General features: G+C 39.2%; 3 protein-coding genes across 3 annotated transcripts; 2 read left to right on the forward strand and 1 right to left on the reverse strand.

The window, feature by feature from the left end:
• The first annotated feature begins 899 nt into the window (after nt 1–899).
• Nucleotides 900–11,150, forward strand: LOC105398463 (N-acylneuraminate-9-phosphatase). Its single transcript, XM_011570575.3, has 5 exons — nt 900–1,097; nt 5,781–5,955; nt 7,527–7,611; nt 8,927–9,149; nt 9,520–11,150. Exons 1-5 carry the CDS (start codon nt 990–992, stop codon nt 9,691–9,693), a joined length of 765 nt encoding a protein of 254 aa, XP_011568877.1. The 5' UTR covers nt 900–989; the 3' UTR covers nt 9,694–11,150.
• LOC105398462 (neurochondrin homolog) lies at nt 1,147–4,030 on the forward strand. Its single transcript, XM_011570574.3, has one exon. It carries the CDS (start codon nt 1,443–1,445, stop codon nt 3,654–3,656), a length of 2,214 nt encoding a protein of 737 aa, XP_011568876.1. The 5' UTR covers nt 1,147–1,442; the 3' UTR covers nt 3,657–4,030.
• A 130-nt stretch (nt 11,151–11,280) lies between the features above and the next one.
• Nucleotides 11,281–12,645, reverse strand: LOC105398464 (39S ribosomal protein L11, mitochondrial). Its single transcript, XM_011570576.3, has 4 exons — nt 12,414–12,645; nt 12,142–12,331; nt 11,768–11,934; nt 11,281–11,452 (listed from the first exon to the last, which is right to left on the reverse strand). Exons 1-4 carry the CDS (start codon nt 12,546–12,548, stop codon nt 11,354–11,356), a joined length of 591 nt encoding a protein of 196 aa, XP_011568878.1. The 5' UTR covers nt 12,549–12,645; the 3' UTR covers nt 11,281–11,353.
• Nucleotides 12,646–12,764: the final 119 nt, after the last annotated feature.

Raw genomic sequence — 12,764 nt, forward strand, 5'->3', positions numbered from 1 at the left:
GTGTCATAAGTCATTACTATATCTACGGTCGGCGGTCATAGTACATCTTTTTATGGAACAGCTAGTTATCTAAAATTATAAATCCTTCGTTCTGAACGAGTAACCTAGAATCAACGCACAGCCGAACCTACTGAACGTAGGTATATCCTCTTGAAACTGCTATTCAATACAACTGATACAATACATAATTATACCAATATCTAAAAAAAATTAAATGAGGTGTTATAAGTTTGACGTTTATCTCCACAACACTCCCTCTGTCTTCCTCAACTTCAACCTCGGCATTCCTCATCCAACTACCTTACTACACTATGTACTTGTGATCTTGCTAAAATCTGCGGACTATGGACTAGTCAGGAGAGTCAGGAGGACGATTCCATTTGTCTGTCACTGTTTGTGTTTTAGACGGTTGAATGGCGTAGTGGTTAGTGGCCCTGATTGCTATGCCGAAGGTCCCGGGTTCGATTCCCAGCTGGGGCAGACATTTGTTTAAAGACAGATATTTGTACTCAGGTCTTGGGTGTTGATATTTATATTTAATATGTATCTATCTATGTATTTATGTAGTGTCGATCAGCTGTCCGATACCCATAACACAGGCTCTGCCTAGCTTGGGGTTGGATGGCCGTGTGTGAGATGTCCCCACATATTTATTTATTTATTTTATTCTCAACACGCATGATTGACATCCTTTATGGATTTTTCGTATTAACCCCATCTATTAACTTATTTATGTACTAAGATAAAGACTTCCTTGTGTTGCCAGTTGAAATTATAGTTCGGGTAGTCCCCTAGTAGTTTCGTAATGTTTATGAAAAATCCTAGATGGCGTTACTTGCTTCATCAGCTGCAAAATAACACAGATGACGTTTCATAAATTAGAAAGAGATGACAGATATCGATTCAATAAAACAGACAGAGTCAAATCAATTTTTCACTTTTATTTTACGAACATTTGTGCTGTGAACTGTGTGCAACTTTAATAAATAATGGCTGGTGTTTTATGCGACGTAAATTGTGATGTTTCGGCTATATTGTTTGACTTGGACAATACTCTCATACAAACACGTAAAGGAGATGCAAAGGCCTGCAATAAGGTTGGTTGATTTACCTTTATTTTTTTTTACGTTACCTAATTTTTGACACTGTCACGGTCACCCAGCTTTCCGGATCCCGGACAAAGTGTGCGCGCGCTGTCAGTGTGTTTCTCCGTCGTTGCATCACGCGTGGAAGAAAATGCTCGCGTTCCAGTGTGGCAGAATATAAATAGAACTTTCATAGTTGGAGAACGCGAGCTCGTCGTCCCGATTTAGATATTTTGGAAGAGCAATGGTGCTAATTATAACCGTGATGTAGATCCACTCCGTCTCAGCGCGATTCGAGTGCGGCTCTCAGTGGAGCGCGAACTGCTGCCCTTTGTGTTTAGTTGGTGTTTCGTTACAATGGGGGACTTATCGGAGCCGATCAAGAAATGCATTCTCATACTGAAATCTGCGAAGAGCGACACGGAAAAGTTCGCCGCGCTCTTCATGGTCACAAAGCTAGTGAAGGGAAAGGACTGTAACTCACAGGCCAAGAAGGCACTATTTGAAGCCATCGGGTTCAAGTTCCTGAAGAAGCTGCTCACCAACAACAATGTGCAAGAAGACTGCCCTCCCGCTGTTTACAAGTCAGTGGCCCTGTCCATCCTCACATGCTTCTGCAAGGACCCCGAGCTGGCCACACACCCGGAGATGCTCGCCAACATACCAGTGTTCCTCGACATTGTGCAGACTTCAGACAATGACGACTATGATGATAACCTAATCATCATCAGTGAAGCATACACATGCCTCCAGTGTATTGCTGAACAAACTGCTGGACAGAGAGCCTTGATTGAAGTTGGCGCCATCACAAAAATGTCTGAAATTTACTCGCAACAAAGCTTCCAGACTGATGAAGCTTTGAATATTCTTGTGAAGCTAGTAAGCCGCTATGGCCCTATTAGTTGGGGTAATGACCCAAAGCCTTTCCATGCATTGGTGAGCAAAATAGCCCTGGACTTTGCCACGGATCAGTCGGAGAGAAAATTTGAACTCGCTACAATATTGAGTGCCCTTCTGTACAGCTGCAACAAAGCAACAGTGGTACCCACAGCCTCTGAAGAAACATGGCCTCTGAGTATTTACAAGGCACTCCATGATATACTCACCAGCAAAATAGGCAAAAACCAAAGAGATCCTGCTCTCAAGCTTGCGGCTAATATTGTTGACCTTCTTGGAATAGAGTGGACCCTCAGTGATGAAGAAAATCCCAAGAAATTCTTCCTACTGCTTCTGCAACTTTGTGCTATTGAAGTGAGAATGCAACTGGATGACCGCAGTTTCAAACAAGCTTTTGCTAATGCTGAGTTGGTGACCTCTTGTTTTATAGTACTGGAGTTATCTATTAATTTTATGGCTACTGACCAACTTGATTTGGAACAAAAAGAAAAACAGTCTGTATACACTAGTCTTAAAGGAGCTTTTAATGCCATTGTATCAATTTTAACTAAGGTATCAAATGACAAGAACCGTGAAAAGTTACCAGATGCAGAGAAAGTGTTTGTGTGTGCCATGGTAAGAGTTTTGGTGGCTTGGATTGCACAGGAAACCACAGCAATGAGGGAACAAATCTATGCTTTATTACCATTTATTTTCACTCTTGCCAATGACTCCTTCCATGCATACCGTTCAAGGAAACTTTCTGAAAAGAACAAAACTGATGGTGAACCAATGGAAGCAGAAGTTTGTTTAATGGGTCAAATAGACCTATTGCGTTTAATGCTTCCTGCTCTCTGTCATCTGGTTGTTGAAGATAAAGCCAGGGATATTGTTCTGAATTTGAAGCAGGAAGATATTTTATATGAGGCAATGAACTTCCATTGGTCAATAGTGCACTATAAGAAACCCCCAGTACCAAAATCAGAAAGATTGAAACCCAGAACTCAACCCGAGCCTGAACTTGATCCTGATGTTCTTGAAGATATGAAAGATTCCCGGGCTGCCATGGTGAGCCTGTGCAACATCTTCATGAATCTAACAGTACTGGCTCCCAAGGTTGTAGACAACAGCCTCTTATTCAACACATTGCTAAAATTCATTTTCAACAATCTGCCAGAACTAAAGAATATCCCTGAAAATCTTGTGCTTCATGGACATCTTGGAGTTTTAGGTTTGTTGTTGCTCAAGCAACTAGCAAGCAAAGTAAAGAAGAATGACTTCTCAATATGCAGATACATTCAAGCTACTATAAGATTTTTGTGGGATGCTTACAATGTGGATGAGTCCAATGACCCTAATGCCTTAGTTGTTTCTATGTCTTACAAGGAATACTGGAGTGAAATTGCAGACCTGTGGTTCCTAGGCATGCAAACCATGAGTGGAGTTTTAGCCATAGTGCCTTGGATTTCCGAATTTGCCTTAGAGAGTGGCTGGGCTGAAGGCATAGTAGAAATGCTAGTTAAAGTAAAAGTGGGCACCCTTCCCCCTAATGTTAAATCAGCCTTTGAAGACTTCCTCTGCAGGCTGGTGGATTCCAATGAAAATGTTATTGCTGTCCTGAAGAAGGCAGGCGCACTGAAGATGTGCAGGAACCACCGCTTCATGGACTTGGGAAAGAAACTGTTTGGAGATTAGAAATACTTTTTTTACGTTTGATGCTTTCAATGTGAATGCCTCTTGTAAAATTGCAATTTTAAAAACTTATTTCCATTTATACTTTTTGTACTTTACCAGGGTGTCAGTCACTCCATTCATGTATACCTACTTGTAGTAGGTTAGGTGCACCTCTTATCTTTTTCTTAGATAGGCACCTAGGAAGTAAGTACCTACTTAAATATTGTGTAAATAACATAAATATGCTTCCCAGTACTATGAAACTATGCATAAGTATTTTCTTTTGTTTTCAGAATTCAAACTAATTTTCAGATGTGTAACTTTTTGTACGTAACAACTTAAACAAGATGTTTCATAATAAATGTAACATGATGAATAAATGTTGAATGGATATAGTAAGTTGTTATTATTTCATCATTATAGCTACCTACCCAAAATGTAAATACTGATAAGGACTGGTTCATTAACTTCATTTACGTAATTTGGTATCTTAGCCACGAATATGATGACCTAGACTCGAGACATAATATATTCAATAAGTATATGAATTGAATAGTATGTTGAAGTATTCTCTCTGAATTTTACAAACAATGTTACTTTTTCCCTCTAACACATAGATTTTTTAACTATTATACAGAATGGGTACCCACTTGCCTTCCTAGACCATTTATAAAGCTTTTGTAATAGGTCTGTTTGCAGTTGACACTAACTACAATTTTACTCTTTTCCGGAGCTGTGCCAAGACTAGGTGACTGAACGCAGCAGGCACTCTTGGCTATACGTTGATGTGGGTAGTTAGGTACCATTTATTTTAGCCCTTCCTGACAATAGTTTAGCGGCGGTTTTCGTACCAGGTTACATTATCTCGTCAGGCAGCCGACTGTGCTGAAATGAAAATGAAACAAATAGGAAGCCAGGGCGTTGAACCTCGTTGTGTCTATTCCTGTATCTCGCTAGAGCAGCAGGAAACACCTGTATCTAATCTGTTCAGCCGCTTTGCCATCATACCTACCTAACTGAATACAAAATAAAACATTAGTTTAGGTTTAACTAGACTAGAAGATAGGCACCTGCCAATTGGTAAGATTTCTGAAAGCAGACTAGAAGTACTGAATCCAATCCATTATAGCCTGATCAGAAAGACTTAATTACGCTGAGGAAAATATTTGTTCAAGATATTCCCAGATGTAAGATGCTCGCGACTGAACACGTGATGATCAACAACGTGACAACTTGTTATGAATTAACATCAACATTAAATAACCAATTAGTGCGATAAAGGTCAGAGTAAATAAATACTATCTTGCGACGTCTTTCCCTATTTGAACTTAGGTACTGCACCTACTGATATAGTGCCAAGCGTGCAAAGTCTACCTGTGGTCTTTGTTAGTTAAATCATAATTAACTATCAGTTATTTACCTAAACTAGTCATAGAAGAACCCGGAAATGGAGATTATATTCTGGAACAAAGATATTTGAACATCATTAAACAGATACACAGTTAAGCCTAAGTACCTCTACTTAGCTAATAAGCTATCACAATAATTTTATTGTCTAATGGTGACTATCTAATAACAACTTTCTATCTACATTAGGGAGGATACAGTAATTACTGCCAATAATCATACCGACATCGACACTGCACTCTACACACTCCGATTCAACCATAATTGCCATGAATACCATATCTATTTGCAAATGAGAGTTGTTGGCAGAGTGTTGTCTCTATAAGGGGTAGCCCTATAGTCCAAAAGTGGTCCGAAGATATCGGAATACTCAAGCTTCCTAATGATTTCATCCAAAGTACCCTATCATCATCAGCCTACAGCGCAGTTCACTGCTGGATGTAGGCCTCTCCCAAAGCACGCCAATGGATGCGATCTCTTTATTTTTCATAGTAAGTAGCCTATAGGTAATGTAAAAAGTACCTATATTTATCAAATCTGGTGATACCTGATCCCCAAGCCACCTAACACCACCAAAGCGCATCACACCCACACCCTAACCAAGTCGCCTGTGATTGGTTGCACTACCAAAGCCCATGCTATCACACCCTATACTAAGCCGACTGTGATAGGTTATAGGTTGCAACACCAAAGCTTTCCTATCACACCCTACACCAAGTTGCCTGTGATTGGTTGCAGCTAGTGGAAATCCTGACGCAGCAGTACGGCATGAGCGGCGAGGAGGCGGTGGCGAGCAGCACCAGCTTCCTGCGGGCGTTCCGCGCGCGCCCCGACGACGATGAATACACGCTCGAGAAGTGGCCCGAGCACCTCTGGAGGAACTGCCTGCCGAAGAACTATAGGCATATCGCCAGTGAGTACTGATTTCTTTCTTCTTCTTAGAGTTTCGGTGACTTTCGCTAGAGCAGCTGGACTAGGCATTAGCCAGTCGTATTAGTCAAGCGACTTTGGCTGGTTCGCCTATGGTGCGCAGAACCTATACATGTATGCATATATAGCTACAGTTCAGGGACTACACTCAGGCACGTTCCTTTCATACACGCTTTCATCTCGCATATAAGAAGTTTTTGACTCCTAGCTATGATATTTCTAACTCTGATAACTGATAAGAGGTACAGTTTTCTCCCATTAGGTGCACCTCTGCCAAACTCAGGTGTTTACAAACATTAGGGCTTGTGTTTAGGTGTGTTATGCAATACCATTGGGTAATAAAAATTCCACACCCTTAATCACTCTTAGGTTTAGCCAAAATAGCCGTGATTGGCATACATCACAGCATATCAACTTAGTCATGATGACATGATTCAGTAGCTACCAGCTAGGTACCTACCTATGTACGCACAAGAACGTCCCACGTGTTCCAATTTTAGTCGCACGAGTTTTGTTTACATGTTTGTAGCCATAATTTTTATCCTAAAGAGGAGGTCGTTTGGCTTATCACCCGTTTGTCTTACAGAAAGTGTGCCAAAAAATTCCCGCTGAGTTTATTGCGGCCATTGTGATTCTTGACTTCTTGTGTACATAATTTATGAACTGGATGCGTAGTGATATGGTAGCTGTATGTAGCATGGCGCACACGAAATGCCGTGATATAAGATTCTCTCTCTAAATTCCGAATATGTGAAAAAGCGAGACAAATATCAGCAAGGCAAGATTTTTGTCGTGCCGGCCGTGTCCCTTGGTATAAAATGGCGTAGCAACATGCAAGGTTCTCATAAAATCGGCAAAAGTTTACGACACCCGAGCTCAGGCAAGCTGACTTCCTCCTCGCTATTGTTAGATTTTAATTAACGCGAAAATTTAAAACATTTTGTGTAGGAGCACAAAGCAGTGTCGCTGTAGTCATGGTTCTGGGAAAAGCGGCCCCCAGCCCCAGTTGTTAATTGTTTTCTTGTCCATGTCCTTTTACTGTTTGTAAAACTTATAATTACGAAGTAATGTTGGGTTCGTATAGCGTTCGAAGAACTTGTCGAGCGGAGAAACAACCACTTTTCTTGGTAGTTCCATTGAAGATTGTATTGTAACATAGTATATTTACAGAAACGTAGGATGGTAGTGATCGATGGACTACACGCCTTTCGTTACAGCTCCTTGGAAAAGTTGGCAAAAGTGGTAGGGCTATTTTTTTATTAAAAGAACCGGACATCATTTAATACGAAAGACGCAGTTAATTTCCACATTTTCAGCATTAATCATACTGTAAAAATAGACTTTTCGTTGGAACCATTTTGTAGAGTTTTCACTGACCTATAATGTATGTTGTATATGTTTATGATATACATGAACTGCCGAAACCCACAGCTCCCCAAAATTTAGACATTATATTTTGCAATACAGATTTAAAGCTCATTTTACACCATATCTCTGAGTATACCTACTTATCTAACTACGTAATCTCAGTGCCATATTCTCTCTTTGTTACAGAAAGCATATCCACTGAGTGGCTAAAATTAAGATTTCAATGTTTAGCATTAACTCCAGATGTGGTGCACCTGCTGGAAACCCTACGGTATGTTGCATCCACTCCGCACTAGGCAGGCCACCATTATGCAGAAATATTTATACGAGGACACACAAAGATGCCACTTCGTCATCAGATCTTTCCCTTCACGGTGTCATCCCAAAAATACATATTTCTCCATGATATTTATAGTTAATGTTATGTTATTATGTTGTATACATTCATCGACTTAGAGTTTCTTTGCATAAACAAATTATTTCTGGACATGAAATTTTCCTGACAGAGATGATGTCAGATTTCATGGACGCTGCTTTTGAACAAAACTTTGTATGAAAATAGAAAAAATATTAAATATCAGCGCTATGATATGATCTGAGATCTATTTCTGCACTCCAGTGGGCAAACGTTTGCCATGCATGGTGTTATGTGGTGAAAACTAAAATTTATTTCATTTTGTTTCGACAACATCGTTACCGCACACATCATATTGTGTCCACGACTCATTATAAAATCAACATTGGCTAATGCATGGTGCCACATAGTACTATGGATCTCACTGCAAAATGGTTATTATTTACAAAGTGAAAAAGTTTGCACCAGTGTCGCCAAGGCATGACTTCGATTAACTAATCAAATGAAAAGTTTAAATAACAAAATAACAATTTGGAAAGTCAGTCAGTGACGGAAATGCCTTGGTAACAAGCCGGTGCCAGCTTTGGCCGCATGTTGCTAATAAATGACTTGTTTTTCAACAGTGCAGTTGTTTCACATCGAGTGACTAAACTCGGGGCGCCGCGTGCGCAAACTTTTGAATTGTATTTGTAAAATATGTGGGAGTACATCAAGTGGAAGGTAACACCATTACCTCAAGAGTTTTTGCATAACAATGGAGATATTTTTGTTAAGTCAATGTTTTGAGTAGCGCCTGATACTTTGTCACATTGTAGGCAATTATTCATTCAATAAATTATATTGTATCCAATCCGTATAATGTCAACACCTGCACAAATCACAGCTTGTATTTGATAAGCGTTAGTTACAAAATATCTCCAATGTTTGCTTAGAAGGGTGATAGGCCCCGCGTTGCTGAACCTCAACTTCAACCGACACAACGCGGGGCCGCTAGCTGTAAGCGCTTTCGTGTACAACTTGTAACCACCTATGACTTGTATGCGAAGGTTTAACGAGCATCTATCATTTCAGCTTTAACAAAATAAATGGTCTTGCATTTGGCATGTGAGGGCTCATTAGAGCGATGACAGAGACGTGCAAGATCATTTAGAACGCCATCTCATGTGCTGAGTTTCAGCATTGTTTGTCGAGCCCGAAGTAACGTGCGGCCGCGCACTCGAATGTGGTACAGGGAGGATTACCTACTTGGGCTGATCACGAACGGGACGTCGCGAGCGCAGTGGCAGAAGATCGAGCTGCTCGGGCTGCGCAAGTACTTCGACGTGCTGCTGGTGTCCGGGGACCTGCCGTGGGAGAAGCCCGACCAGAACATCTTCCTGGAGGCGTGCAAGCTGCTGGGCGTGCCGCCGCGCAACTGCATCATGGTGGGCGACAAGCTCGAGACGGATATCAAGGTGAGTGAGCTGGACATGGGTGAATGGATGATGATGATGCATGATACTCGTTCAATCTGATAGCTACTTACTGCCATCACCCTCAGAGCAGAGGCTCTACAGTGTAGAATCTACACTTTTCGAGAGTGAGAGTCGCCATCTAGCGGCACACACGCTGCACTGCCGCAGCGACATATAAAAATTCTATTTGTTATTTATCCTGAAATAGTAAAATAAATAGCCTCTATGCCGTCTGCAATTATTTCGAGCTTTCCTAGATAAAAAAAACATATATTTTTTAATCTGGCTACGGCCTATCATCTCTTGAAATTACCAAAAAACTCTTTACTTCCTAGAGAAAAGTTTTAACTGACCATTTTGTATCTTCCAGGGGGGCAAAGAAGCCGAGCTGGGCGGCACCGTCTGGATCCCGCTGTACAAGGAAACGGAAGTGTCGGACTTGCCGGATGTGACCATAGACTGCGTCACGGAATTACCGGAAGTGCTACCGAACTCTCCCAGCTTCAGACGATCTGCACACGCAAAGAAATTTGTTAATTATTAATCTTACAGAAAATTACTTTCTGTTTCGATGCTGCCTGAATCTGTAGTTTGTAGCGAATGGATTAATGATGATTTTGTCATCATCACCGATGTCTGTCTATTACAGACGATTTATTCACTGTCTAAAATGCATAATTATTTTGAAGGCTGTGTAAAATGAACACACGTATTGCAAGAGAAGTTCCCGCCTGGCGAACTACTGTCGGTTTGGTTTTGTAATCATCAAAGGAAGCTTATTCTATTTCCTGATGAAGACAACTTTTACCCTTAGCTCTTAGCACAATTATGCTGCTGTTAATTAATTAATTAGGGTTTATAAATGGGGATAACTGGTTCCTTAGGTGTACTTAAGTGACGTTGAGAGCAGTTTCGCTCGACTAATGCGGAAACAGCCTCATTATACAAATGAGACTCTGTTACTTCTATTCAATTAATCATCCTTGATCTGCGTTTAACAGTATTTGAAGTACAATAGCTTAGGTAAGTTACAGTACAAAAGTTAATTTATTTTTGACACAATTTTAATTTCCGGTTCCCCTACTATGCACAAAGTTACCATGTGTACAGAGATATATATTTAGTTTTATAAGATATGGATCGTGTTATTCCTTCATATGATTATGACGAAGACTTTGAAGATCTGAAATATAATTCTAAAGGAACGAGATATTTTTATATCAAAAGTAACATACATTTCATTTTACTTTCCGACACATAGGTACTATGTGGTCCTTAAATATAAATATGTAAATACATTTTATATAAAGCATAATCTTTAAAGAAACCGACTGTCCTTTTTGTGATATTGACGTAAGTAGATAGCTCTAAATGTAAAATTATATATTTTATTAACTGTTCCTATCTGAAACGAAAAGTATATTATATGTATATCTATCTACGTGTGTACAAACGGACAGACACAAAAGTTGAATGTGTATTTTTTTTATTTAGTTTAAGGGCTTTATTTATTGGAACATGTGACTGTGTATTAAGTTTTGTAGCCATTTTATATTTCTCAGTAGGTTGTAGAAAGTTAGTGAGTAGGGATAAATAGGGCGTCAAGATTTAAATGTAGGGTAATTCGTTAGTCTGGGGCTAAGCCAAAATTGAATGTAGGTGAAGACTTGAACTTTGCTTAAATTGTGGTTGTTCTTGTTTAGACACTAGTAGTACTGAGACATTTATTTTCGATACAAGTGCAGGTGAGAGGAAAACTATTTTAGAGTATCTATAATGATAACCCTAAATACTGTGTATTTGTCAAGTTGCGTGCCACAGAGCCAAACATGTTCTTGATAAACTTGTATTTTGTAAATGTATAGGTAAGTATGTCCATTCTTGCAGTATTTTTGTCACAGCTTTATTCGGTCGTCTAGGAGGCTTATTGTTTCGAATGTTGATGACAAAGCAGAAATTGTGTAAAAATGTTATTTTGGCATAATAAATGTTATTTTCTTATGTTGGTTTTTATTTCTAAACTAACTCTCCATAGTATATGTACTTACTAAAAATTTATGTCATAGACCCGTAGCCTATTAGCCTACCTTACCTACCCCTCGCAAAGGTATAAGACACAGTAAAGGCAACATTGTTTAAATCAACACTATAATATTCACAGTAATAACCTAATCTATCTACAAAGTATACTATTTACACTAGAACTAAGCGGTTCTCAACATCTTAGCCTCTCTCTTCTCTTGCAGCTGTTTCTTCTGTTCTTCTACAATCTTCTTCCGTTCTTCTAGGAATTCACCATACTCCTGAAAAACAAATTAGAAAGATATTAAGCAACATTCACTTATATACCTCTATGGCCTGTGGGCCTCTTCAGAGGACCACCACTTCAATGTCTTGACCTTCCTTCCTCATGAATCCACTATCTGATTAAGGTGATTGATTTAATTATTTATTGAATAAGAAACTACACAATATTTAATAATAAGCCTGATACAAAAAGCATGAAGAGTTGAGAGAAATCCATGAGATCACACTATGTTTGCCCAAAGTCTTTTAATTCCAACCTCAGTGTGGCTTCTTAAAATATTTAATTTTATAATGCCTCTTATTTTAATTACCTTTGCATCTAAATCACGGACCACTTCTATGCCGCAAGTTCTAGCAGTGCCGAGCAGCATCACGCAAATTTCTTTTAGGGGTTTCCAGTCCATTGTTGGATCTTGGGACTTTATTACAGCTATTTCATACAGATGTTTCAATGTAATTTTTCCAGCTACTTCTTTGACTGAAATAAAAAACATGTTTTTCTTTGAAATCTGAATATAAGTACCTAATGGTAATGTAGGCTACATAAAGCATAGATAAATGAAGGTGTAAAACTACCTACATGATTGGAATATTGATGCTGTCACAAGATACTTCTACCTAGCAATCTTTTTCTACTTTAAAAGCTTTTAGTTAGAGCTAATTATAATGACAAATTATTATTTACCAGGTGTCATTGCTCCACGACTCACTCCTGCCGCTTGTTTGAGGAAGTACGATGCAGGAGGCTGATGAATCTCCAAGTGGTATGATCTATCGGGATTTACTTTAACTCTGGTAGGCAGAGGAATCCCTTGTTTGATGTTTGCAGTTTTTTCATTAAAATCTTTGCAGAAAGCTGCTATGTTTATGTTACGCTGAAAATAGGAACGGGTTTTTAAACTTGAATCTCTTAATGTGAAATTATAGCCAAACTGTAAGGTAAAATAGTTAAGTTACCTGTCCCAACATAGGTCCCAAAGGTGGACCAGCAGCAGCCATTCCAGCTGGAATATTAGTCCTTAACTTGGATGAATGGTCTATCTTGTCGGCTACTTTCTTCATGGACTTTAATCGTGCTACTGATTTAGACATGATTTCCTTATATTGGTGTTAGAAAATTTCGATATTTTCGATCTAATATTGTAAATATAACCTAAAAAGCTAAAACTCTGATATTGACATTTGTTTTTTTTTCTAACACAGAGCAATATATATATTAGTTATTCGATACTTGAGTCAAATATTCCGATTGTGGAAACTCGTGCTAGATCTTTGCGTGTTAAAATATTTAGTCGCGTAGATTTAAAA

The sequence above is a fragment of the Plutella xylostella genome, chromosome 25 (assembly GCF_932276165.1).
Source record: "Plutella xylostella chromosome 25, ilPluXylo3.1, whole genome shotgun sequence".
NCBI lineage: Eukaryota > Metazoa > Arthropoda > Insecta > Lepidoptera > Plutellidae > Plutella > Plutella xylostella.

Excerpts from the sequence above, each read along its gene's own strand:
- LOC105398463 (XM_011570575.3), top strand. The coding sequence starts at position 990 with ATGGCTGGTGTTTTATGCGACGTAAATTGTGATGTTTCGGCTATATTG. Across the intron at positions 7,612-8,926 it reads CACCTGCTGGAAACCCTACG|GGAGGATTACCTACTTGGGC; the intron begins GTATGTTGCATC and ends AATGTGGTACAG. Across the intron at positions 9,150-9,519 it reads AGCTCGAGACGGATATCAAG|GGGGGCAAAGAAGCCGAGCT; the intron begins GTGAGTGAGCTG and ends TGTATCTTCCAG.
- LOC105398462 (XM_011570574.3), top strand. The coding sequence starts at position 1,443 with ATGGGGGACTTATCGGAGCCGATCAAGAAATGCATTCTCATACTGAAA.
- LOC105398464 (XM_011570576.3), bottom strand. The coding sequence starts at position 12,548 with ATGTCTAAATCAGTAGCACGATTAAAGTCCATGAAGAAAGTAGCCGAC. Across the intron at positions 11,935-12,141 it reads TCGTGGAGCAATGACACCTG|TCAAAGAAGTAGCTGGAAAA; the intron begins GTAAATAATAAT and ends TTTTTATTTCAG. Across the intron at positions 11,453-11,767 it reads TCCGTGATTTAGATGCAAAG|GAGTATGGTGAATTCCTAGA; the intron begins GTAATTAAAATA and ends TTTGTTTTTCAG.